Below are 25,724 nucleotides of genomic sequence, written 5' to 3' on the forward strand. Positions count from 1 at the left end.
TTGGCTTCTCGAGAGTCTTCCAGCTGGTAATAACTGGAAGTTCAATTGAACTTCTTTCGAGACTCTGGACTGGAAATTCTGGCATTGGGACTTCCCTGGTGGCACAGTGGTTAAGAATCCGCCTTCCAATGCAGGGGACGCGGGTTCAATCCCTGGTCAGGGAACTAAGATCCCACATACTGTGGGGCTACTAAGCCCATGAGCTGCAACTACTGAGCCTGCGTGCTCTAGAGCCCAAGTGCCACAACTAGAGAGAAGCCCATGTGCCACAACAAAGATACCGTGTGCCGCAATTAAGGCCTGACGCAGCCAAATAAATAAATAAAAATTAAAAACAAAAGGACTTCCCTGGTGCACAGTGGTTAAGAATCCTCCTGCCAATGCAGAGTCCTGCCAATGCAGAGGACATGGGTTCAATCCCTGGTCCGGGAAGATCCCACATGCCGTGGAGCAACCGAGCCTGTGCGCCATAACTACTGAGCCTGCACTTTAGAGCCCGTGAGCCACAACTACTGAGCCACGTGCCACAGCTACTGAAGCCCGCGCGCCTAGAGCCCATGCTCTGCAACAAGAGAAGCCACTGCAATGAGAAGCTCGCACACTGCAGCGAAGAGTAGCCCCCGTCGCTGCAACTAGAGAAAGCCCACGCACAGCAACAAAGACCCAATGCAGCCAAAAATAAATAAATTTATGTTAAAAAGAAATTCTGGCATTGGAGTGGCTACAAGGCTAGGTATCAGGTTTGGGGACTGAGTGATGTTAGCTAAAGCTGTTTAACACATAACTGTCTAATGCTCAGGCAGACCAGAATTCCTTTCAGGTTTCCTTTTCCTTTCCTTTCCTTCCTTCCTAAATCCAGTTTGTACAGCTTGCATTGTGTTAGGGAGGTGTTGGATTTGTAGATAAGAAAAAGTGATTATAGAAAATAGGAAGGAAAGAGGAGCAGTAGGGTTAGCTGCAGCTACCTCTATCTTCTTTTTTTAAGCTTTGGAATTCAAGTGGGAATTAGTCACATACTCTCATGTCTTATTCTGTTAAATTTTTTTTGAATTCTTTTTTTCTACTTACAAACTAAATATTTCTAAAAATGAAAGAAACTAGCCACAATGGGTTTCTGGTTCATGTGAACTGGGGAATATTCAATATTAAGTTAGTTTGTTGATCTAATTAATATAGGCATGTCTTCAGAATCATCAACATTAAGTATAATACTTCTATTATACCTAGGTTTTTAAAAAATTTTTTGAAATATAGTTGATTTACAATGTTGTGTTAGTTTCAGGTGTACAGCAAAGTGATTCACACATACACACACACACACACACACACGCACACACACAGGTTATTACAAGATATTGAGTTTAGTTCCCTGTACTACACAGTAGGTGTCTGTTGGTTATCTATTCTATATACAGTAAATATTTTTGAATTTTTAAAAAATGCAGAGGGTGGGAGTGAACACAGATTCAGGAACAAAATGCATAGTTACTGTTACTGGATGTTAATAACTTTTACCATGGAGTTATTTTAACTATTAGAGAATAGTCTAGTGAAGACTTTGACTTGTTGCTCCTCTTTCATATTACAGAAAAATATTTTTCATCTTCTCTTCCGTTCTTATACTGGAAATTTGGGTGGTAAGATAAGGAATATATTTTCAAGTTTTAGTCCTATTGCTGGTTATTCCAGTTATTCCACTTGCTCTGGTTTCACAGTTCAAGAAAGATTGAAGCGATGCAGAGATAAGACAACAGTGGGGCCTGATTCAGGGCATAACTAACTAACATCAAATTCCTGAATGAACTAAATAAAATACACTCTTCTACTCCAGAAATGTTAGGGAATGGAAGATTTATATTTATTTCTTGACCAGCTCATAAAGTCCAGAGAACTACATAATATGAGATTACATTTAGACACCTTGAAGACCAACTAGGGACTTTTCTTAACTGTTGCACAATATCATTCAAATTCTGAGCACCACGACTTGGGAACTGGAAATCTTGGAGGGAGCTTAAAGAGCCACAGTGATTACTAATAACCTTGACAAGCTGTAGAAATGGCCAGATAGTTACAAGATGAACTTAACAGAAATACACAGTAATTTAGAGGAAGAGAAAAATAAGACACTATAAGTACAAGGGAGAAGGCTTGGCTTTGTGGGAAAATGTGGGAGTCAGTAAACCATAAGCAAAACATGAATTAGCCATATAGTCCAGATGTTTTATTTATTTTTTATTAATAAAACCCCCAAACTTGTAGATTACATGTGAGAATATTGTATTTAAGAGACAGGCAGTTATCCCCTAGTCACTTATACAGTTATTTATTAAGCACCTATCATATCAGGCTAGACACTCTTAGGGCTGGCATAAAACGGGGAAGAAGATGTAAGACCCCCATCTTCACGGAGCTCGCTTAAGTGTGGTAAATAACAAAGCTAGTACCTTTAATACTCTCTTCAGTTTGTATTCTGTAGTCAACTCGAGTACCTTGGAGCTGAAGATTTAAACTTAATACTGTGAGCTCCCTGAGGCAGAGATCCTACTTTTACATTTTGGATCCCATTCCGCGCCTAGCAGCATCTTTTAAGCAATCAACTTGGATTAAAGGGTAAAAATAAGCCCTAAAAGAACTAAAATTTGAAAAAGTAAACACTTGTCTGATCATCAGATATGTCGATCGAAATCTGCAGGTTTCCTCTTCAGCGCGTTTTAAATATTTGAGAACCTATTACATGCAGAACAATTCTCAACACAATGCTTTGTGTACAAAAGGGAAGGTGGGAATGGATTCATATTGCACATCATGATAATTGCCGTGGAAATCCTGCCCGGGTGGACAGCCCATCCTCCGCGGGTTATTTTCCCCCCTTTCTTTTCTCTTTTAGCCGAAAGACAAAACGCTTAAAGCAGAAGCCACAAGGGTGGGACACACCGCTAGGACTGCGGGTACAAACACCAGCTCCTGCAGCTCGGCAGGCGCGGAGGACCGACTCCCACCCCCGGCTTCCCGGCGCCCGGGATTTCAGAGCGGACGAGGCGTCCCCCCAGAGGAAAGACAGGGCGCCGCAGACGCCCCCCTCCCCCCCCCCGGAGGAGTCACCAGTCACCCGCCCCGCCCCGGGGTCCTGTTCCTCTTGGGCTCCCCCTGACCATTTAGGCGTGCGCTCCGCAGAGAGGCCAGTGGAGCACGATTAGGAAACCAGGCACTCGAGACCCCAACAGCATTCACTTGCCACCCACTGGAGCCCCACCGCCCAGCAGGCCAAGCAGGCCGAACCACGAGGCCTCGCGGTATCGAGCCTCCGCCCGCCCCGCCTCCTCGCCCTCCTGCCGGCCCCGCCCTCGCTCTCTCACCCCTCCCCCGCTCCCGCCTTGCTTCCCCGACAATCTCCTCGCGCTCCCGGCCCGGCACGCGCGCTGCGCCCGGCCGCCGCTGCCACCGCCACCGCCGCCGCCGCCGCCGCCGCCGCCGCCGCTGCGGAGCGTTCCTCCGCGGTGCCTGGCTTCCAGCTTCGGGCCGGAACCGGAAGTTTAGGGGGCGGGGCCGGCGGAGGCCAGGGGACCGAAAACGCGGCCGAGCCCGGAGCCCGGAGCCGGAGCCAGAGCCTGGACCAGAACTTGGCCGCCGCCTGCACCGCCGCCGCCGCCCGCCTCTCCTTCCCCGCGCCGCCGCCGCCGCCTCGGCCGCCACCGCCGCGAGCTCAACCGCCAGTGGTCCGGGGGACTTTGGGTGTCCGGGCTGAAGGTCGGTCCGGACGTCGGACCCAGCTCGGTTCCCGGACTGTCCGGGCGGCAGCGGACGCCGCAGCCGCCGCCTCTTCGTCGCCTCAGCCTGGCGTTTTGTTCCGACAGACCCGAGAGGCGAGCGGAGCTGACAGTGATTTTGACAGTGATTTAAACCCGCTTTTGTTGTTGTTGGCTTTTCGTTGTTTGGTTTTGTGTGTTGCGCTTGTGTGTGGCGGTTTTTCCCCCGTGGTGCATTTTTTTTTTTTAATTGTTGTGCTCGCTGTTTTTATTTTTCATTTTTTTTCCTCTTTTTTTTCACCCCGTGAACGCTTTTTTGGTCGGGGCTTCCGAATATGTTTTATGACGGTTGATTTTACACCAGGAGGTTTGTTTCCGAGGAAGACCCAGGGAACTGGATATCTAGCGAGAACTTCCTACGGCTTCCCCGGCGCCTCGGGAAAATGGGAGCTGCTGCAAAGTTGGCGTTTGCCGTCTTTCTTATCTCTTGTTCTTCAGGTAGGTGCATGGAGCGCGGCGCGGCGGGGCTGCTGCCGCTGCCGCTGCTGGCGGCTGCGGTTGTTGTCGGGTCGACGAGCTTCAGCGGAGCCTGGGGAGGTTTCTCCCCACCCCGAGCCCCTCGGCGGCCGCCCCCCAGGGCTGATTATGATCTGGAAATCTCCGTGAATTTTCCTCGTTTTGAGTTAGGTTGGTAAGAGTGACTGCTCTGTTGTTGTGGAAGTGAGAAAGTCATGGTTTGTGGCCGTAACACTGGATGACAGCGCTGGTTGGGTTGCAATTAAGCCGCAAATACCACAAGTGACAATTTATGCAAAGGTTTGAGACCCGAAAGGCGTATTCCAAAATGTCCTTTAGTGTGGCATCCTCCAAAATAAGGGTGGTTTTTTGTTGTTGTTGTTGTTTGTGTTTTAACGTCTTTTAATTAGTGCTTCAGTGACTATCACAACAGAGATCAAGTCAGCTGCTACTTAATTTTGACCGTGAGAAACAATGCATTATATCAGCAATTTCATCTGGGTCTCCCCTCACGTTTTCTTCAACTTCAGTGTCCAGCAGTGTTAAAAATAGTTGTAGTTGTTGTTGTTGGACTATTAGCAATAACCCAGTGCAGAAGAGGTATGCCGCTGTGTGTTGGTAATGTGCTGGCTTTCAACCACCATTTATGTGCTCTTTTCTGGCAGAGATTTTGCTTACCTACGGAATACTTATTTTAAACGCGTTGTATTGAAGCATTGTTTTCGGTTTAGAACAGCCCATTTGAAATTGTTCACACTGTCAAATACACTATAGTCTTCCAGGGTTGGAAGAATAATCTGGCCCATTTATATTTGAAATTTTGATTTTGTGAGAACGTTCTGTGGTTGCAACCAGTGGTTGGAAAACTAGTCTTTTGTATTTGAAATTCTGTAAATGAATACAGCATCTAGCTCAGAGGTGTGCAAATGCACCTAGGAGGAGAGTTAGTTTGATAGATGAAACAATTTTAAAGTGGCAGTGGATCTATTTATCATAAAATTCAATATTCAGTTACTAGGTTGTGAGATAGAATTATAGGGGGACAACGAATTGACAGGTTTCATGGCCATGTCTTTATCTCGTTTGCCACAGGGAAATTAGAGGGTGGTAGTCTTTTCTTTGTGTACCTCTGTGGTGTGTGTATTTGTGTGTGTGTGTGTGTCCGTGTCCACCCATCCTCCCTGCCCCCCTTTTTAATAGAATCTTTTGTAATGTATAGAATTTTGCTGAATGGTACATTTCCTTGTGGTTAATAAATGGATAAAGTCTAGTCTTATGTCTGTAGTGGTATTGATCAGTTCCGGGTGGGCTGAATGTGTTGTGAAATGGCGATCATTGCCAGAGATTAACCAACAGAATCATGTCTGTTTAAATGGAAGAAAGAACATGCTTAAGGCAGGCTGACAGTTCTTTTTGTGCACGGTTTGGGGAGGAAGATAAACAATGGTGTCTCTGAAATGAATGAATACTGGATAACATTAAACCTCTTGCTTCTGTGACATAACTTAACCATGTAGTTTTAATTTTTCCTGTAGTACTCTTCCTCCTCTGGCCCTATATGTTCTGGTTGGTGAACTCCTCTTGTTCTCATCCCTTTTTCTGATCTCCTGCCCTTGAGGAGGAGGGGCATCATGGCCACTGACCAAGGAACTGTGGACATTATTCCCTCCCAGACCCACCTGAGTCACACTAATTGGTGAAGGAGGCTGTTCTTGAGCAGTCTCAAGGTATTACTTCTGGAAAAGAAGGCTGTCGCTACAGATCTTACAGCTTCCTCTGCTTGGCTTGGGAATAAAAAGAACTCAGCATTAGTTTCTTGTAGGATTATTTTCACTGAGTCAGGAGGTTAATAGCTAAAATTTTGAAATAAAGTAATTTTGTTGCTGGAGAGCACATAGATATTGCACTTACATTAAACTAAATATCGTTGCATAGTTTTTAAAAAAATAAACAATCCTAGTTGAACTAAAATATAATTCTGTTGAAGATAATTGAAATAAATCTTAAAGACTTTCATCCATATTTATACATGAAGATTTTTATTACTTAAAGTATCTGATTTTTTTAAAGGGCTTTTGTTATGCATCAAATGCAGTCTAAAAAAGGATTTTTATGGTTTTTTTTCCGAATTGATTTTTCTATGTAATATGTAATCTGGCCTGCTGGAAGCATGAGGATGGCTATTTTTATGAGAATTAAAAAATTTCTGAAGTTGTAATTTTTTTTGTTTATGTATATTTGATTTTTTAAAAAATTAGGTGAAGAACAGTAGTAAAGAGCAGTTTTATTTCAGGTGTTTAGGATGGATGTTTACTGTTTTCTTTAGTATTCTGTGGACTTTGATTTTTCATTTTCCATCCCATGGTATGTATACTGGAGACTGATTATGTAGACTGTTCCTCTAGGATATGGCCAAGTGTATAATTCACTCCTCTCATTCTGGGGGAAACATTTTTGAGTTTTTCCCTCATGCTGAAATGCATTCACATTCCCTTTGATTTTGAATTTTTTCATTACTCTTATCCTTCCTCAGGTTCTGTTTCAAAGCGCCAATCTACTTCTTAGTTGTTTTGTTTTTAAAGCATTATGGTTAGTTTGTATCATCCTCCAAATTTGTTAAAATGTGAGGATGAGTTTAATATTTGCTCTAGGACTTAGGTTTATCATATCTAGAGTGATGCAGCTATTGTGGTGTTTGAGTTGCATTGGATAAGTTGAGAATTCTCTTGGTTTCTGTGGGAACTGGAACAGTCTGGTCCATATATTTGATGATATAAGAAATGGAAATACAGTAATTGTGCATTTTCTTCAGTTCAGCTAGGCAATACTGTGTGTGTGTGTGTGTGTGTGTGTGTGCACGGATGTGTGTGTATGTGTGGTTGAGGGGTCATTGGCAGTACAGTGAATCTTCTGGGACTCTTCTGAACTTTGACTAACAAGTGATAGATACTACATGCTTTGTTTTCAAAGGCAGAATCTCTCAAATATAGTCCGTGATCAAATTCAAATATAATATCTTGGAACATTAAGACCAGAAGAAAAACAAAACAACACCCTCTCCCTCAATTCATTTTTTTCTGTTTATGATAAGCCAGTAGTTCTCAAGCTTGGGTGACTTTTGCTCCCCAGCCCCGCAGCTCTCCCCCAGGGGCCATTTGGAGAAGTATTTGGTTGTCACAACTGCGTGGGAGGAGGGGAGGGTGTGCTACTGGCATCTAGTGGGTAGAGGATGGGATGCTGGCTAATCATCCTATAATGCACAGGACAGCCTTCCACAACAAAGAATTATCTGGCTCAGAATGTCGGTAGTGTTCGGGTTGAGAAGCCCTATTCTAAACTCTTAATTTTAAAAAGCATTCGTGTATTAGTAAAAGGTCTCTGCTCCCCCTCACACAGTTAGTCATCTGAATTTTACAGGTACATGGTATTGATGATCTCCAGCTGACCTTGTATTGAGAGTTTTCATTATCTTGTAAAATTAGAATGATTAGAAAAATAGGCTATAGGTATACACATTATTTCATCCTATTATGCTTTAATAAAAATATTTTGCTGACTGTTTTGAATAAACTTTCTCCAATCACTTGTTATAATGGAGTACTTATGGAGACTGCATATTCATGCATATGATGAATGATTGGTCAAGGTATCAAGTTTAATTATATTTGTTTTGATTCAGTAGTTTCTTTGCAATAATAATCATCTTTAAGAATATTTCCTTTTATCCTTATTGAAATTACTGTGAGTGATGTGGTGGCAGCAGGTGTGTGTGGGGGGGGGGAGGGAAGGAAGGAGAAGAATGAGGGAGGGAGAGGGAGAGAGAGAGATTAATATGGTACCTGAAAGGTTTGTAAGTTTCATATGGAAGAAATATTTTCACTATTATATTTTACCTGAATGGAAGAACTGAATTTACACCTTGAGTTTTTTTTTTTTTTTTTAAGAGTATTTCCTTTACCTAGCAAACTTTAATTTTAAGAAACTTTTAAAGTAATTTCTTAATTACATAATTTTCTTAAGAATCATTATCTGGGTTTTGGTTACCATTAGACTCATTTAGGCTATACTGCTAAGTAATATTCTATGATCTATTGCAGACCCTTGTCCTTTTTGAGGTTAAAATTTGACCATAATTAAAAAGTGCTTACCTTGTTTTGAACTCTGGTTTTAAGGAAGTTAACCCAGCCGGCCAGGATAAGAATTAGAGTGAAATACTTAAAATAAGTAGCACTAACCAATAGAGAGGAAAAATTCTGAAGTTGCTCCCACAGAAAAGTATACAAGTTAAGTTTCATACTTTCTTTGTAACACATCTCCCCAGACATGTCTCTGGTACTAACTGACATTTTCACCTTTTGTGTCCATCAGACTCATTGTTTCATGAGAAGTAAAGCATAACTAAACCAAATGAGATTTTAGTAATCTTTAAATTGTCTCTTTAGACTCTAAAACTATTTTGTTTTTTTAGTTTTGTCATTATTCTTATTTCTTATCGTTGGTGTCTCATAAATCTGTGATTTAAATTTGTCTTTTCATGCTCTCATGTTGCCACTATCATGGTACCCCTCAGTAAGTTAGGTAAGGTTGGCAACATTTGATATTGAGGTCACTAGCACTCCTCAGTTTTATTCCATATTCTGTAACTCATCATTTCTTCCATTCCCTTTCATTGTGATTCCCTTTCTACTTTCCTCTCTTCTTTATCTTCTCTGTCCCTTCTGTACTTCCCTCCCTATACTGTAGGCTGCTTGCTTGTGGAACCCACTTGTTCCTTAGTCTCAAGGGTGACTCAGGAGGGCTCACCCTGGGTTTAAATGAAAAGGGATTGAATTTAGAATGCTTGAGAATTGACCAGATAGTCTTTTCTACTGTTCTTTCATTTGTTGGTTTCTGGAATACCACACACACTTGGGACTGGTGTTACTCTCTTGGAAACAAATGGCTTGAACTTTACATTGCTCTTATTCATATCCCTTTTTAGTATTCTGTTTTTCTTTAACTCTTGCTGCTTTCAAAAAGTCTATCTCTTATTATTATTCATTCATCACCTCTGTTTAAGCCAAAATTTCACCAGACCAGAGAGTATATTTATTGCCACAGCTGGGACCACATTAGACTTCCTCTGTGGTGGATTTAATTGTTAGGTTATAATAGTCATGTCTAGACAGAACATTGATTTCAAATTGACTATTGAACATGAAAGTTCCAGGAATAGTGTATAGAGGAAGGAGAAGGAGAAGTCAAGAAGGTGAGAAAACTGCAGATAGCAATTGACTTTCTGTCGTTCTCCAACTGGATTTCTGTTAGTCACTTTCATATACGCAACACATCTAGTGGTTATGCTTTGTTTAATAAAAGGGCCTAAAGGGAATGTGCTGTTGTTCCTGAGGCTGGATTTCTTAAACTGTTAGTATGGTGACTTAAGGGGGAAAATGGGAAGTTCTTAAGCGGTTGTGGTGGTCAGTAGACTTGGGTTCTGGTGCCAGCACTGCCACTGTACAGCTCATCTATCATTTCTCTTACCTGAATTATTGTAGTATCTTTCTAGCTATGACTAGCTAAGTTCCCTGCCACTGATTCCTCTTCCAATCCAACCACATACCTGCCAGACTGACCTCATTAAAAAGTAAGTCTGAATATGTCACTCCTGCTTAAAACCTTTCATGGACTGTGAGTCACCTTTAACATAAAACCTGAAGTCTTAAAAGGGCATACAGGGTCCTTTATCATTTAGATCCTGCCTGTTTTCTCTAACCTCTTGGTATAAGGATAAGAGTATAGGCTCTGGAGTTAGACTTTCTTGCTTTTACATCCTTGCTTCACAATTTAACCTTAGGCAGATCACTTCACCTTTTGTGCTTCAGTTTTGTCATCTACAAAATGGGGCTATTAATAGTGCCTACCTCACATAGTGGTTTGAAGATTAAATGTCAGATAAATTCTAGGTATTCTGCTGTGGCTTCTCCTCAGCATGAGTCCTATATTCCAGATATACAAACTCAACTTGCAGTTTCCTGAATGTGTCCTCCTTTATTGTATATTAGTATGGTACTTTTGTACATGTTATTTCTTTCTTCTTTACCTGGCTAACTCCTTGTGTTTAAGACTGAGAAGTACCACCTCTTTAAAAACAACAGTTCTCTGCCACTCAGCCCGGATTGAGTTAGTTGATTTCTGTTCTTTATAAATGACCTTGATTTTAGTAATTAATGTAAATGTTATTTGCATATATACAGTATAGACTCTGAACTCTTTGAAGACATCTTCTCTTTATCCACAAACCCACTCCTAAAACCTGGTACACAATACATGCTTAGCAAATGCTTACTGAATAAGTGAAGTGACATTTTTTCATTTCTGGGCCTCAGTTTCTTTTGTGTATTAAAGCGATAAACTTGGGTTAGATGATCTCTGAACTTTCTTTCCTACTCTAAAAGCTTTATGATTCTGTAGTTCTAAGAATATAGTTTAATAGTGACATTTTATTAAGAAAAAGTGATTTTGCTGGTTGTTTTTTTGAGTATCCTTAAGTTCTGCCCCCTTTTTTAATGCCCTGTCTCGGTTCCTTAGACTAAATCTTTTAATATAATTTGAATTGTATAGATTTAGAAGACATCGTAGAGTGCTTCAAATTCAGTGGCTTTCAGCTTTTTTGACCATAACCCACAATAAGAAATACACGTTGTCGTGACTCAGTTCCCATATACATAAATATGTATGTGTATTTATCAGAAGTAGAAGTTTCATGAACTTATTGTGTGCAGGACACTTTTGTTTGTTTTTATATTCTATTTCATTAACAAATCTTTGATTATGACCCATTAATTAATTCAGTGACCCATTAATGGGTTCTAAACTCCTAAAAAATATTGGCTTTATTCTTTCTACCCAATCCTCTGAGTAGAGAAGGAAGCTGCCTACGTAAATATGTGCAATAAAAAATATGCGCAGTGAAAAATATGGAGAACTTGTGCCTAGGTGCAGAATACAGGGAAAACTGGTCCCAAGGGAGAACATGGACCTACCCTGACTGAGCTCGTCTCTCTCCTGGACTAGCTGGATGACTTATGCACACACAAAGGTGCTAAAACAAAATTAGATTGTAATTTGAACAGTTCAGATTTTTTCATTTAGGAAAGGCTTGTTGGAGGAGATAAGTCCCAATAATAAGAAAAAAACCCCGCCTTGGCAGGAGGTTAAGTATATTCATCTTAATATGAGGGATTAGGAGCAAAGTGGGATGAGGAATACAGAAAGCATTTGTGAGTAAACTTGACTATGGATGGAAGGCAAGTTGAAATGGGGGAATTTTTGACTAAATCTGAGGAAGAGATTTCTGTGATGAAAAAATGTTTATAACTGCTTGAAGTAGAACAGTCTCAGTTGAGAGTGTTAAATCCAGATGAAAAGTAATTAAAACCAAGACGAGGTACGGGTGGATGATAGAGACCCTGATGGATGTCCCAAATACTTATAGTATGTGGACTATAAAATAGAAAAACAGCTTGGAGATTAAGGTAGGATGGTAGCACTACTAAATAAAATTGGTAAAGAAATAACAAGCCAGAAGAAAATAGGAAGCACTTTCATAACTAAAGAAATTCTACAGATAGAGATGAATTTAGAATATAAACATGAATGGAAATATAAACATAAGTTTGGGAAAATAAGAGTTCATAAAAAACATGAGAGCATATAATATTCTTTAACACACATACACTGTATGGTCTCCATTGTGAGGTTGCGTTAATTCTAAGCTCGAGTAGCTCAATGTGTTTTTTGTATTTAAATAATGGTCAGATTCCAGTAATTGCAGTGATTGCTCATACTGGTCATTCAGATTATATTCTTTGAAATCTATGTGAGACATTTTCTTCACAGTAAATTAATACTGTTTTATAAAAGTAGTTTTAGAAACTTTTCTGAAGTTGGTATATGTGATTCAGACCTGAATCCTAAACCTTTTCAATACCATTCTTTTGGACTAGATGAAAGTATTTTTTTCTTTGGCTGACTATCAGTAGCTGTAATCATAGTGGGAATCATTATATTCTCTAATGTTGCTGAAGAAAAATAAATGTAAAGCAATGAGATAATTATTAGGAGGACTCATGTAGGGGGGGGATTGCCTTTTCAAAAAGGAATTGTCTTTACATGTTATAGTAATAAGCCTATCTTATGTAAAGATTTTGAGAAAGGATTTTTTCCTACTTATGATTACTAACTATATTTTATAGAAATGAGACCTCTACTGGGAAAAATCTGTTGGTCTTCACATCTTTATGATATATTGTAAATCAAGCTTGTTCCAAGGCATTATTTCAAGAGGAAGAGGCATGGGCAAGTTATCAGATGTTAGCAAATTTCTAAAACGCTGAGATTAATTTTTTAAAATTTGTATACCAAGATGTAGTAAATGAAATAATATGCCACATAATACAGTAGCTGGTTCATAGTAGATCTTACATACATGTCAGTTTTTAACCTATCTTTAGGTCTTATTTTTAAAAACGTAATATGTAAAACATTTAAATATACAGATTCAGTTCTTGGGAGGTTTCAAAAATTTGCTAGTAAATTACTTATAAGTTAATATGAAATAATATTCTGACTAAATGATTCAGCCAAAGAAAATATCAATAACGCTGCCAAATAGGTGCCAGGAAACATCTAGAACATTCAGCTATCATAGTTCTTTTACAAAGAGTTCTTTAAGGTCTCATTGTTCTAGCATGCATTAAAAGGAAACATTGGCATTAAACCTTCATCTTTATTTATTTGTTGGAATTTAAAGTATTTCTCATAGGAAATTTCACCTAAACCTTAAGTGTTTTAAAACTTTTCATGTAAAATCTTGAAAGATTCTCAAGTCAGTTTTGGGGTACCAGTACCATCTACCAGCCACAAGCTTCGTAAACATGATCAGTGGAGTTTTGAGGTCAATATTTTTAATGTGGTATAATATTTTGTACTAAAACTTAAGAGTCTCTTATTTAAATTCCTGCTTTCCTACTGACTCTTCTTTGACCTTGGTAACCATGAAGACTTTACTCATCACTGACTTAAAGAGGATGAAATGAGTATTCATTCATTTAACAAATAAATATTGAACTACATGCTAGGGGTACTGCTAAGTGGTTGGGATGTAGCAGTGAACAAGACAGACATGATAATGCCCTCACAGAGCTTACAGTCATAAAGTAAGTAGTCAAATGAATAAAATAATTACAGATTGTCATATGTGCTCTGACAGGGTTCTGAGAGGGTAACTCTTTATTTGCCTCACATCACCTATCACAGTCTCTAATTATTCAGTTTATTTATCTGCCTATTTATCATCTGTTCTTTCCACTACTAGAGTGTAAATTCTGTTGAGAGAAGGTTTTTCACTTATTTATCACAGTACCCCCAGGTCATGGCACGGTTTCTGGCACAGAGTAGAAGCTCAGTAAGTATTTGGCTGGCTGCCTGAAGAAATGAATGCAAGGATGGGACTGGAGAGATAGATAGGGACAAGATCCTGCAGGGCTTTTGATCTAAGCTGGGAAAGAGAGTAAAATCCAAAGGGCAATGGAAAGCAAAGAGCTTTAAGGAGGAGCTTGACCTGGGTTATGTGTTAAGATCACTGGCAGCTATCTGGAAAATATATTGGAGGTGTGTAGGAGTGAGGAGGTGAGACCAGTTAGGAGACTGTTACGTCGACCTAAGCTAGAGAGACTCTCTAAGACCCTTTCTAGCTTTGTATTCTAGAACTTGCCTACACTTACCAGTCTTCCTCTCTTATTTTACTGGTTACCCCATTGTTTCCCCTACTTATTATTACTTAAGAAAAATGGATAGCTTATTGTGCATGTGAGAACTGAATACAGCGTCTCAAAAAAAAAAAAAAGCCTCAAAAAGAGATAAAACACAGACCAGAGGTTATTGAATTTTTGTGGCAAATTCCTATCTTTAGATTCCATGCACCTGCAAATTTATTTTCTTACTTACTAACCATTCCTATTTCTCTCTGAAACTTTGGCTTTACTTCTTTTCAAATGCCTATTTTTAAAAAAATAATGTCACCTCTTTATTAACATGTAATATACGGTATTGTTGATACGGCTGAAGATTCAGAAGCAGAAAACTCAGCATATTTTGTATCTTAATTCTTAGGAATTTGATATCTTTACAGGTTATCAAGGTCTTACAATAAAGGCTGAAAGGATAAATAGTTAATACTGTGGGCTATTATTTTTACTCAGGGCTATCGCCTCTGTTAAGTAGTTAGCTTGAATATTTTTATCTGAAAGATTTCAAGCCTCTACTGTTGGTGGAAGGGGGAGGTGGTGCTTGGCACAGGGAAATCAACTATATTGGCAGAAGTTCAGCAGCATCATCTTTGACTAGGGAAAAACTGCATTATTACACAGAGATAAAGCCAGAAGAGACGTTAAACGTTACTGAATTTAGCAATATAATAGTGGCTGCCTCTTTTCATTTGGTTTCATTTAGTTTCTTTCATTTTGGAAGTAGGTAAACCTAACTGCCTGTTTTTGGTTAGCCATCTTCTTCTGTAAAGAAGTGTAGCTTCACCCTGTAAATATTACAGGCCATTTTATTTATTATGACCTTAAAGTAGTTCTAGAAGAAGAACTGGTCTAGGCTTTGTGCTACTTGGTAGTGGAGTTTCATACATACAAGGTTAGTGAGTAGAATTTGCTAATTACTTTTTTTTTTAAGCTAAGAGTTGAAATTAACTTCTGTAAGTACACTTTAAAATGGTTTGGGGAGAAATGAGAAGTCAAAGCTAAAAGAAAATGATAAAAAATGAGTAAGGGCAGTTGCAAGATATTAATTATTCAAGATGAGCATGGTAATAGTAAAGCAATTTGATTAGTAGGCATTCAGAAGAAGAATAAAATCCCTTTCTAAATGACCATCCTTTTATTCTCTGTAAATATTGCATAATAAATCTTTCCAGGTAACCTTTTAAAATATTCTCTTCTTTAGTTCTTTAGAGATACATAATACCTGGTTTGGGTGTTGAATTAGGAAATTAATTGCTAATTATATTGTTTGTTAAAATGTAAATAGAGATTGCCTATTAGCTGAGAGGGCTAGAAATAATAGAAGCAATTAAATTAGTAGGGTTTAACTGCTGAGAGGACCTAACAAACTATCAGGTACTATTTTCTCTATTAACTATCTCTGTCAGAATCATTTTATGAAGAATAAACTAGTCAAACCGAAGAATGAAATAAAATTAAAAGCTTAAGGTCAGAGAAGAATATTGTTACATATTTTTTCTTTTTGAATTAGTGAAGGGTAGTTTTGGTCTTTTATCTACAGATCTTATCTTTCACCGCTCTAGCCCAAGAATAGCCCTACATCAAGATTTGTAATTCTTAGTCTAGCAACATATATTTAGCAACCCTGATTAAGCAGGATTTTTATAATTAATATCTAGTCTTATTTCCATGATACGGAAAGAAATCAGCTCACTAAGAGAGCGTAAGAGTAGATGAGCCTAGTCTGTTACAAGATTATAGAATTTTCTACCTTTGGAACATGTGGTTACACAGCAAGGACTAGTTACAGAAGTAGAAGCTAATCTTGTTGGTACAAGCGTAGCTGTTGCTTGCAAAGAATGGTTTTCTCAAAAACAAACAAATAGCAGTAGGTCCTTCATTTCAAATTCAGTGAAAGTAGTTAATTATGCAGTTTGGGGGCAGGTATAGTAGAAACAACAAACATTCTGTAGGGAGAAAACTTATGTGTTGGGCCTTTCTTTACCATGGTGTGATATACCATGTGAACCTGGGAAAATTCCATAACCATAGTTTATTCATCTGTAAAATGGAGTTTATAATACTGCCTCACAAGATTACAGTGAGGATCAAAGACTGCATGCACAGACATAAGCACACTCATATATGTGTGTGTATATATATACACACACACATATATATGAAGCTTTTAAAACTTCATAATGTTACTCAAAATATTTGTAATAAATGATTTTTCTCAAGGAGAGCAATAGGAGAGGTTCAAGTGAACTGTAATAACACTTTTAATTCAGAATTTGTGATTCTTCATCAGTAGACATTTATCTTTACCCTGTGAATAAAGGAATTAATTCTGTGAACAACTGAATATAAAATCTTAGAAGAATGTCTATTCCTTACAGTGACCCATAGCTCCTACAAACAAGTCAACTGTTTCTTATTCCTCCAAACTTTTTTTCCCACTTGCCTTCCATTAATACTTATGAGGGGGACCATATCCGACTTATGCACTGTAGTTTCCCCAGTGTTTGACACATAATAGGTGCTTAACAAATATTTGTGAATGAATATTGAATGCTTTCAAGTGCTTAGGATAGAGTCCACAGACTTTTTTGTAAAGGGCCAGATAGTAAATATTTTAGTCAGTCTCTTTTGCAGCTACTGAGCTCTGCCAGTTGTAACACAAAAGCAGTCATAGACAATACGTAAATGAGTCAGTGTGACTGCGTTCCAATAAAACTTTATTTATAGATACTGGAACTTGAATTTCATATAATTTTCGTGTGTCACAAAATAGTATATTCTTTTTTTCAACCATTTGAAAATGTAAAAACCATTGTTCAGCATCTGTACAGCTGCAAACTGGATTTGACCCATGGGCAATAGTTTAACAACCCCTGGCATAGTGCATTGTATAAGTAGCACCCTCCCCCAACTTAGAAATAAATATATTATTTTCCAAAAACTTTGTTTGGAACCTGCGAAGCATTTTCTTATAGGATGATCGTCATCTGTGTTGGTTACGTTCCCAGACCAATCTACAAGCCTGTTTTACCTCCAGTGTTCTGTATTCCAGCAATACAACTTTATCCCTAGGAATAACACTGTGTCTGAGGGAAAATGGATTTAGTATTCCTTCTCAGACCAGAAGAAACACAGACTCTCCCCAGCACTATCAGAATTTCCTTCTTCCCTGATCTCTCATTTCGAGTACCCTGCTCCCTGGGGCTTCAGTAGGGTGGTATGGTGACAGGACTAAAAAGCGCTTTGTGTATGTGATTAGGGAGGAGAAAGGTGGCGGGGAGAGAAGAATGAAAGAAAATAGAAAATATCAGGATGAATCACACACAGTAGGGGTAGTACTGTTTTGTGAAACCTCAGTTATGTGTGTGATTGTATGTATACATGTACTGGGTCACAGTGAAAAATGTATTTCTTACTGTGATTTGTAGTCAGAATGTTTGAAAGCCTGTGGTTCTAAGGGTTTGAGATACTGATCCTGAGATCTTTTTTCCCCTCTTACTGCATATGAGAGCCAAAGGAAAAATATAAAGGAAGCCTCTTGACCACTTGGGACAGTGTGTTTCTGGTAAAGAGTTACCTTATGAGGTAGTTAGTTAACCTGTTTTACAGGTGAGAAAACAGGGTCATACAGCTAATAAGCATCACAATTGAGATTCAAACAGATTCTTACCTTATTTAAGAATATGTGCTTGATACATTATACCATGTTGTTTTCCCTGTAGGGAAAGAAGCCATGTATGACTTCCGTTGTGTTTCAGAGGATGGAAAACATCCCAATTGGTGGCAGCTCACTAGTATTAGGACAGGGCCACTGGAAGAAAATGGTTAGGAACTCTATGTGAAGAATGACATGATGTGTTAGAAAAGAAGCGGCTCTGTCATTTTACCTTTAATTTTTCTTATTTCTCCTCTGTACTACTATCCCTGCTCCTTCATACCTCACCACCAACATGGACTGTTAATTCATACTAGAAACAGCAAGGAAGGGTTTGAGGATGAGGTTTAGTGAGGAAGAGTAATATAATCTTGTCTTTAGCTGAAAGGAGAATGAGGAGGGAAACCCAAGTAGCTGGGCAACCTGGCCACCCAGATGAATTGGCTGTTCCCAAGTGGCAGTGTATAAGTGGGTGTAGGTAGAAAAGGACCTGCTATTAATTGTGATACAAGCTGAAGTCTTGGCTTTGGAGACTTGTAGCTTTGATATGCTAATTGAAAATAGTTCTTTTTTAGTTATTAAAAGAAAGCTTCTCTTAAGCAATACTTGGTTAGTCTAGACTTAGTTACCCATTTTAGGTACTTAAAAATCAAAATCCATGTTTAAGACATCTCTTTCTCTTAGGTATTAAGTTAGCAAGTATGGTGAAAACAAATTTATGCTGATTCTGATTTCTAACTTGATTTGGAACTGTCTTGGGAAGAAGTAGATTGATAGGAAGGCTGTTGTTCTTAACTAGAAAAGTAATGAAACGATAGCAGACAGATACCTGGTTAATAGAATGGAAAGATGACAGATACTTGTAAAATGTGTTTATCTTTCTCAAGCTGAGTTGAGATTCTTGATTTTGCAATGGGAATTACTAATTCATATAGAAAAAGTTTCAACTAGTAATATCTGAAGACTTGGACTTAATATCTTTTAGCCCAATCTCTTACCCCTATGGTACCGCTTACCATGTTCTGTGTTATAATTGCTTGCTAATGTGTCTGTCTTCCAGCTGACCTGGAGTTCTTTTAGACTCATTCATTATAGTGCTAAGTTAGTATTTGTTGTAGGTTAAGAGCATTGGAGCCATAGTGGCTGTGATGTATCTTGGCTCCATTATTTTCTGTCTCTGTGACCTAGGGCAAGTTATTTAACCTTTCTCATCTGGAAAATGGAAATAATAATGGTACTTACTTTATACAGTTGTTATAAAGTGTAGGTGAGTTAATATATCTAAAGTGCATTGAATGATGTCTGGCATGTAGTAGGCATTCTGAATAACTCAATAAAAATATTACTTGGAAGATAAAACACAGACTGGGAGAAAATATTTGCAATATCTGATAAAGGATTGTTATCCAAAATAAACGAAGAACTCTTAAGACTCAACAAGAAGAAAATGAACAACCTGATTAAAAAATGGGCCAAAGATACCTCAGATACCTCACCAAAGAAGATATGCAGATGGTAAATAAGCATATGAAAAGATGCTCTACATCATATGTCATCAGGGAAATGCAAGTTAAAACAACTAGGTACCACTACACACCTATTAGAATGGCAAAAATCTGGAACACTGACACTACCAACTGCTAGCAAGGATGTGGAACAACAGGAACTCTCATTCATTTCTGGTGGGAATGCAAAATGGTATAGCTACTTTGGAAGACAGTTTGGTGGTTTCTTACAAAACTAAAAATCCTCTTACCATATGATCCAGCAATCATGCTTTTTGGTATTTACTCAAAGGAATTGAAAACATTTTCACACAAAAACCTATACACAGATGTTTATAGCAGCTTTATTCCTAATTGCCAAAACTTGGAAGAACCAAAATGTCCTTCAGTAGGTTAATCGATAAATAAACTGTGGTACCTCCGGACAAGTATATATTTTTCAGCACTTAAAAAGAAATGAGCTGTCAAGTCATGAGAAGACATGGAGGAACCTTAAATGCATATTACTAAGAGCCAGTCTGAAAAGGCTGCATACTGTATGATTACAACTATATGATATCTGGAAAAGGAAAAATTATGGAGACAGTAAAATGATCAGTGGTTGCCAGGGATCGGGGGGGAGAAAAGGGACGAATAGGCAGAGAACAGTATTTTTAGGGCAGCAAAAATACTCTGTGTGATTTTATAGTGATGGGTATATGTCATTATACATTTGTCTGAACCCATAGAATGTACATCACCAAAAGTGAACCCTAAGGTAAACTATGGAATTTGGGTAATTGTGATGTATCAGTGTAGGTTGGTCCTTGGTAACAAATGTAACACTCTGGTGAGTGATGTTGATAATGAGGGAGGCTATGCATGTGTGGGGTCAGGGGTGTATATGGGAAATTTCTGCACCTTCCTTTAAATTTTATTGTGAACGTAAAACTGCTCTTAAAAAAAAAGGCTTTAAAAAAATAGTTGCTAATGCTGCTTGTTGTTTTTGTCTAGCACAGTGTCTAGCTTTAAACTGTTTATTGAATATGAATGAGTACAATATAGTGAATCTAAAACTGAGGGCATTCTCGTATATTTAGTGAGAAACTGACCTTTGGCAGATGGCCATGCTGTTTTGTTTAGGATACAGTACTGTTTGTTTTATTTACAACATTTACATTTATTTATATATTTATTGGACTCTGGTTTAATTCTAAAACATCAGCTGGTATCCAGGGAAGAATACAGTTGGCTCTCCCTGGGTTCCCCATCCGTGGATTCAACCAATTGGGGATCAGAAATATTTGGGGAAAAAATTCCAGAAAGTGCCAAATTTGCTGCACATTGGAAACTATTTCCATAGCATTCACATTGCATGAGGTATTATGAGTAGTCTAGAGATGATTTAAAGTATACATGAGAATGTACAGGTTATATGCAAATACTGCATCATTTTATAGAAGGGACTTGAACATCCTCTGGTTTTGGTATCCTTGGGAGGGGTGGGGAAGGTGTCCTGGAATCAATCTCCCTTGGATGCCCAAGGACGACTGCACTAACATTTCCAGTTATGTAATTTGGTGGTATTTTATATAGAAATATGGGGAGATCTTTTCAGAAAACTATAGAGTGGAGTAGTGCATCATTCAGTAGTATCAATATATTCACAAATGAGAGTACCTCAAAATCTTTTTTCCAAAGTGAGATAAAGACAAAAGGGAGCGAAATTGAGTTATTTGTAGTGAGGTGGATGGACCTAGAGTCTGTCATACAGAGTGAAGTGAGTCAGAAAGAGAAAAACAAATACCGTATGCTAACACATATATATGGAATCTAAAAAACAACAAAAAAAATGGTGATGAAGAACCTAGGGGCAAGACCGGAATAAAGACGAAGCCCTACTAGAGAATGGACTTGAGGATGTGGGGAGGGGGAAGGGTAAGCTGGGAGAAAGTGAGAGAGTGGCATGGACATATATACACTACCAAATGTAAAATAGATAGCTAGTGGGAAGCAGCCGCATAGCACAGGGAGATCAGCTCGGTGCTTTGTGACCACCTAGAGGGGTGGGATAGGGAGGGTGGGAGGGAGGGAGATGCAACAGGGAAGAGATATGGGGATATGTGTATATGTATAACTGATTCACTTTGTTATAAAGCAGAAACTAACACACCATTGTAAAGCAATTATACTCCAATAAAGATGTTAAAAAAAAAAAAAGACAAAAGGGACTGGATGTGTTAGGGGAATAACTGTAACTTCCAAAAGTGTATGTAGTTTTATTTTCTCAATATTTGAATATCATCACTTCTGGGAGGGTAGCATCTTTTTATTAATGCTATATAGTTTTCTAAGTGACTTCATGTATGTTCCTATTTGATCCTATGTGAACCTATTTGAGATAGGTTTCATGTTTTTTTGTTTGTTTGTTTGTTTTTTTAGCTCAGACTCTAAGATAATAGAATTAGTCTGAAGTCACTAACCAGTGGAGCTAGAACTTAAACCCTGATTTTTAAGTTCTGTGTTCTTTTGTGAAAGTATAGACCAACTTTTGCCTCATTATTCTCTGCTGTCTTCCACCCTAGGGGAGGAAGTGTTTGCAGCCATTTATACTAGAGGTAGTTGCTTTGCAGATAATCCTTATACCACATTTTAAGAAATTCATGCTTGGCGCTGGGCAAGGCGGGAGCCAGAAGTAGCAGTACAGCAGTAGGAAGCACTAAAATGAGCTCTAATTCCAGGGCAGAGGTTGTTTTGCTCTTGCTTGGATAGCTTGATGGCAATCATAAATCCACATATGTTAATTATTGCTGAAGGAAATTTGTAGGTAAATCCTGCCTTTGATTGCTTCAGAAGTGCTTTTCTTAATCACTTTTTGCTCTTGATGAAGAATGGTTAAAATTGTTTTCCTAATGGGCCATTATTAGGTTAAGGCCTGTTACACGTGTGCCACAATTTTACATTATTACATTTCTTTGGTCAAAATTGGAACTGGCAAGTTATATCACAGCTCAATCATTATGTAAAACAATGATGTTATTAATTATTACCATTTGTTAAAACAGCCATTATTAATAGTCACTGCTTATTGCATGCTCTGGGCTAAGTGCTTTTAAGTTTTAGTGATAATGTGTGTGACTCACCCTACAAGATAAGTATTATCCCCATTTTATAGGTGAAGAAACTGAGATTCAGCGACTTGCCTAAGGATACCTAACTAAATAAGTAGCAGGGCCAGTGTATGTAGCCTAGATCTGCAGGGATTAAATCTATTATTCTATTGAATCACATATTCTAAAATGTGTATTAAAACAGGAGTTACCAATTCCAGTGCAATGCGACTTTCTTTGAACCTGTTCTGCCAGGGTTCCCTCCCCCGTTCCCACTCTGACAGCAGCTGCTATTTGTGGTACTCCTCAAATCCTATGATGTAGTAAAAAATGCTGAGTTATCAAATTGAATTGTTGATAATATATCATGGGTACTGTAGCTGATATAGCAGAACTTTCTCCACCTCTTAAATGAAAGTAATTGTTTGTCCACAGCTGTTTAAAGACTGAGAAACAGAAGTTGTTCCTTTTGGTTATACAATGAGCCAGAATCAGAACTAGGTCAGAATTCATTTGCTCTGATCACCACTTGAGTAATTAGTGAATCAAATGATCAAAGTAAATGCATCTTTTAAAAATGATTATCCTTGATTCAGAGAGGTTGAATTAATTGAAATTTGCTCATGTAGAACAAGGCAAATCCAAGGTTCTTTTTGACTTATATTTGGAAAAGAATTTAATGATAGTGGTTGTTAATTGCTTACTTGGTGCCTGTTACCTGTGATTGGTGGGTGAGGAAGAACATGTTAGACAAGAATGAGTGGTTCTGGCATTTGGATTTGTGATTCCCTTGCCTGCATTCATATTAAGACAGATTGGTAGGGACTTCCCTGGTGACACAGTGGTTAAGAATCCACCTGCCAATGCAGGGGACATGGGTTCGAGCCCTGGTCCGGGAAGATCCCACACGCCGTGGAGCAACTGAGCCTGTGCGCCACAACTACTGAGCCTGCACTTTAGAGCCCGCGAGCCACAACTGCTGAGCCTGCGTGCTGCAACTACTGAAGCCCACGCGCCTAGAGCCCGTGCTCCGCAACAAGAGAAGCCACCGCAATGAGAAGCCCACACACCGCAGTGAAAAGCCCACACACCGCAATGAAGAGTAGCCCCCGCTCGCCGCAACTAGAGAAAGCCCGCACAATGAAGACCTAACGCAGCCAAAAATTTAAACAAATTAATTAATTAATTAAAACAAAAAGACAGATTGGTAAAAAGATTTAACACACACATTGTTTTTCCAAATCCAAGGACTTCAGTTTTCTGTTACCAAAACTTTTAAATTATAAATCAGCTTGCAGAAAACTGAAAGATGATGAAGAGAACAGAAAGAAAAGGAAGTCCCTTATTTCTGTGTTTCTTAGGCTAGGAATAATGAATAAAAGGTGGCAAATGAGTAGTAGAAACTAATAAATCCATAGGGATTTGATTTGAATTTAAGTGACTGAATTTATAGAAAAACTTTAGTATTGTTGTATCCTGAATCCATGTAGCTATAACTGAAATCATCTGTCGTTTAAGGGGTACCTACTGTGTGCTCATTATTATGCCAGTTACTATGGAGGTTACAAAAGGAATATGAAGTCTTTGATTGTCTAAGAAACTAGTCACTTTGGAGTGATAAACCTTACACTCTAAACATAATACACATTCTGAAACTGAAAATGTAATATAAAAACATTTCATATGTTAATTATTAAAATTAATGGTGTTAGGCACTAACAGACATTTCTTTCTCTTTTTTGGGGAAGGGGGGGCTTTAGTTATCTTTTAGGACTTCACTAGGTGAGGGATGCCTTTCAGATTCTACTTGGTCTAGTCTTCTTGAGTCCTTCTGGGCTTTGTTTTTTTCTGAATTTATTGCTGCTAAAATAAAAGCACCCTTTGGATGGGGATTATGGCCCTCATGTTTATCACTGCATTCCTAGTGTCCAGTGCTCAATAAATATTTATTGAATACATTAATGTGAAAGAGTCTCTCTTTTTCTTCTCACTGTCTTGAAAAGTTTCTATCCTACCTTCTGTTTTCTTTGCTATCCTAAAGTACGTGAAATAATTCCCTCAAAGATTAATGATTTTCTAATTGCCTAATCTAAAGGATTCTTGTTATCTATATTCGGTTACTACTTGACTTTCCTGTAACTTTGATGCTATTGTCTACCTGTTCCTTCTTGAAATTCTTTTGTCCCTTTAACTCTCTCAGTGTTTCTGACTACAGTTCCTCACCATGTCAGTTTTTCAATCTGCCCATCCTTTTAGTTTTGCATTTCTCAGAGTTCAACCCTATGGAATTCTTAGTCCATATAACCTTCCCTGCTGAAGTAATCCCATTTCTCTTCTTTAGTTTTTATCTAAATGTAGGTATCCATAGTTATATCTCTAACTTTGATCTCCCTCTTGAGCTCCAGACTTATTTATTAGCCATCCAGTAAACAATAAGCATATGGCAGAACGGGAATATAGAGATGAATAAGACACAGTCTTTACTCTAGAGGACACACAGCTTAGTTGGAGGAGAATGATTAGTAACCTAGAAATTATGCAGCACATTATGTCAATATTAGAGCTCCTGGGACTGTAGAAAAAGCCTGATTCAGTTTGGAGGGAGTCAGGTAATGTTTTCCCTCGGTGATGCTTGAGGTGATCGAAGGATGATTAGAATTTTGTCAGGTGAATAAAGTGGGAAGACTATTTTATGTTGTCTTGTCAAGTCTGGTGGATGTGCTTTCTGGTGGTAAGACAGCCATTATGGAAACCTCAAGGTCTAAGGACATAAAGCCTCAGGGCAGAGAGTGAGAATTGTCCAGTGGAGCCAATGTCAATACCAGCAAAATGGTATGAAGTATTAAGTCCAGAGGGAGAGAGGTGACTGTAAGAACCGGAGAGTCAATTACAGAATCCGTTAACTGCTCAGTCAGAAGCAGTGTGTGTAAGGGAATGATTTAGGCTAAGGCTCTGAAAGTGATGTGTGCTAGATTTGCCCTTTTCTGTGATACCTGTTGTATATTATAATAGTGGTCATAGTAAATTAGTGCAGAGCTTCTCAGGCTTTAATAGCCATATGAATCACTTGGAGATAATGTTAAAAATGCAGATGTTGATTCATTGTGTCTGGAGTGGGGCCTGAGGTTCTACCGTTCTAACAGGCTCCCAGTGATGCCATGCTCTCAGTCCCTGTACTTCGAGTAGAAAGGGACTAAAGGAACTGAGAGTGGCCAGACAGAGGCAGAGGAAACAACTGATATGGGGCATGAATAATTATTAATATGTCAAATTTGAGGAACTGGAATTAGTTCGTGAGACCTAGATCATAAGCCATATTATGGGCATGGAACAGTGATGGGTGAGTGCAGAGGTGAGCAGGGATCAGGACTTGATTTCCAAAGGAGTGTTAACTTCATGTTGAAGGCTGTGGAAGGGCC

At 38.7% G+C, this 25,724-nt stretch overlaps 1 protein-coding gene across 2 annotated transcripts in view; it reads left to right on the forward strand.

The window, feature by feature from the left end:
- Window positions 1–3,446: 3,446 nt before the first annotated feature.
- Window positions 3,447–25,724, forward strand: part of ACVR2A (activin A receptor type 2A) — an 86,532-nt gene continuing 64,254 nt past the window's right edge. Inside the window, exon 1 of one of the 2 annotated variants that reach the window (XM_082465017.1) lies at window positions 3,447–4,247. In XM_082465017.1, the coding sequence (XP_082321143.1) occupies window positions 4,193–4,247 (55 nt within the window). In that variant the 5' untranslated portion in view covers window positions 3,447–4,192. The remainder of the gene's footprint in view (window positions 4,248–25,724) is intronic. The other variant, XM_082465018.1, reaches the window with a different exon arrangement.

Source organism: Balaenoptera physalus (assembly GCF_965194825.1).
Source record: "Balaenoptera physalus genome assembly, chromosome: 6".
NCBI classification, from domain to species: domain Eukaryota; kingdom Metazoa; phylum Chordata; class Mammalia; order Artiodactyla; family Balaenopteridae; genus Balaenoptera; species Balaenoptera physalus.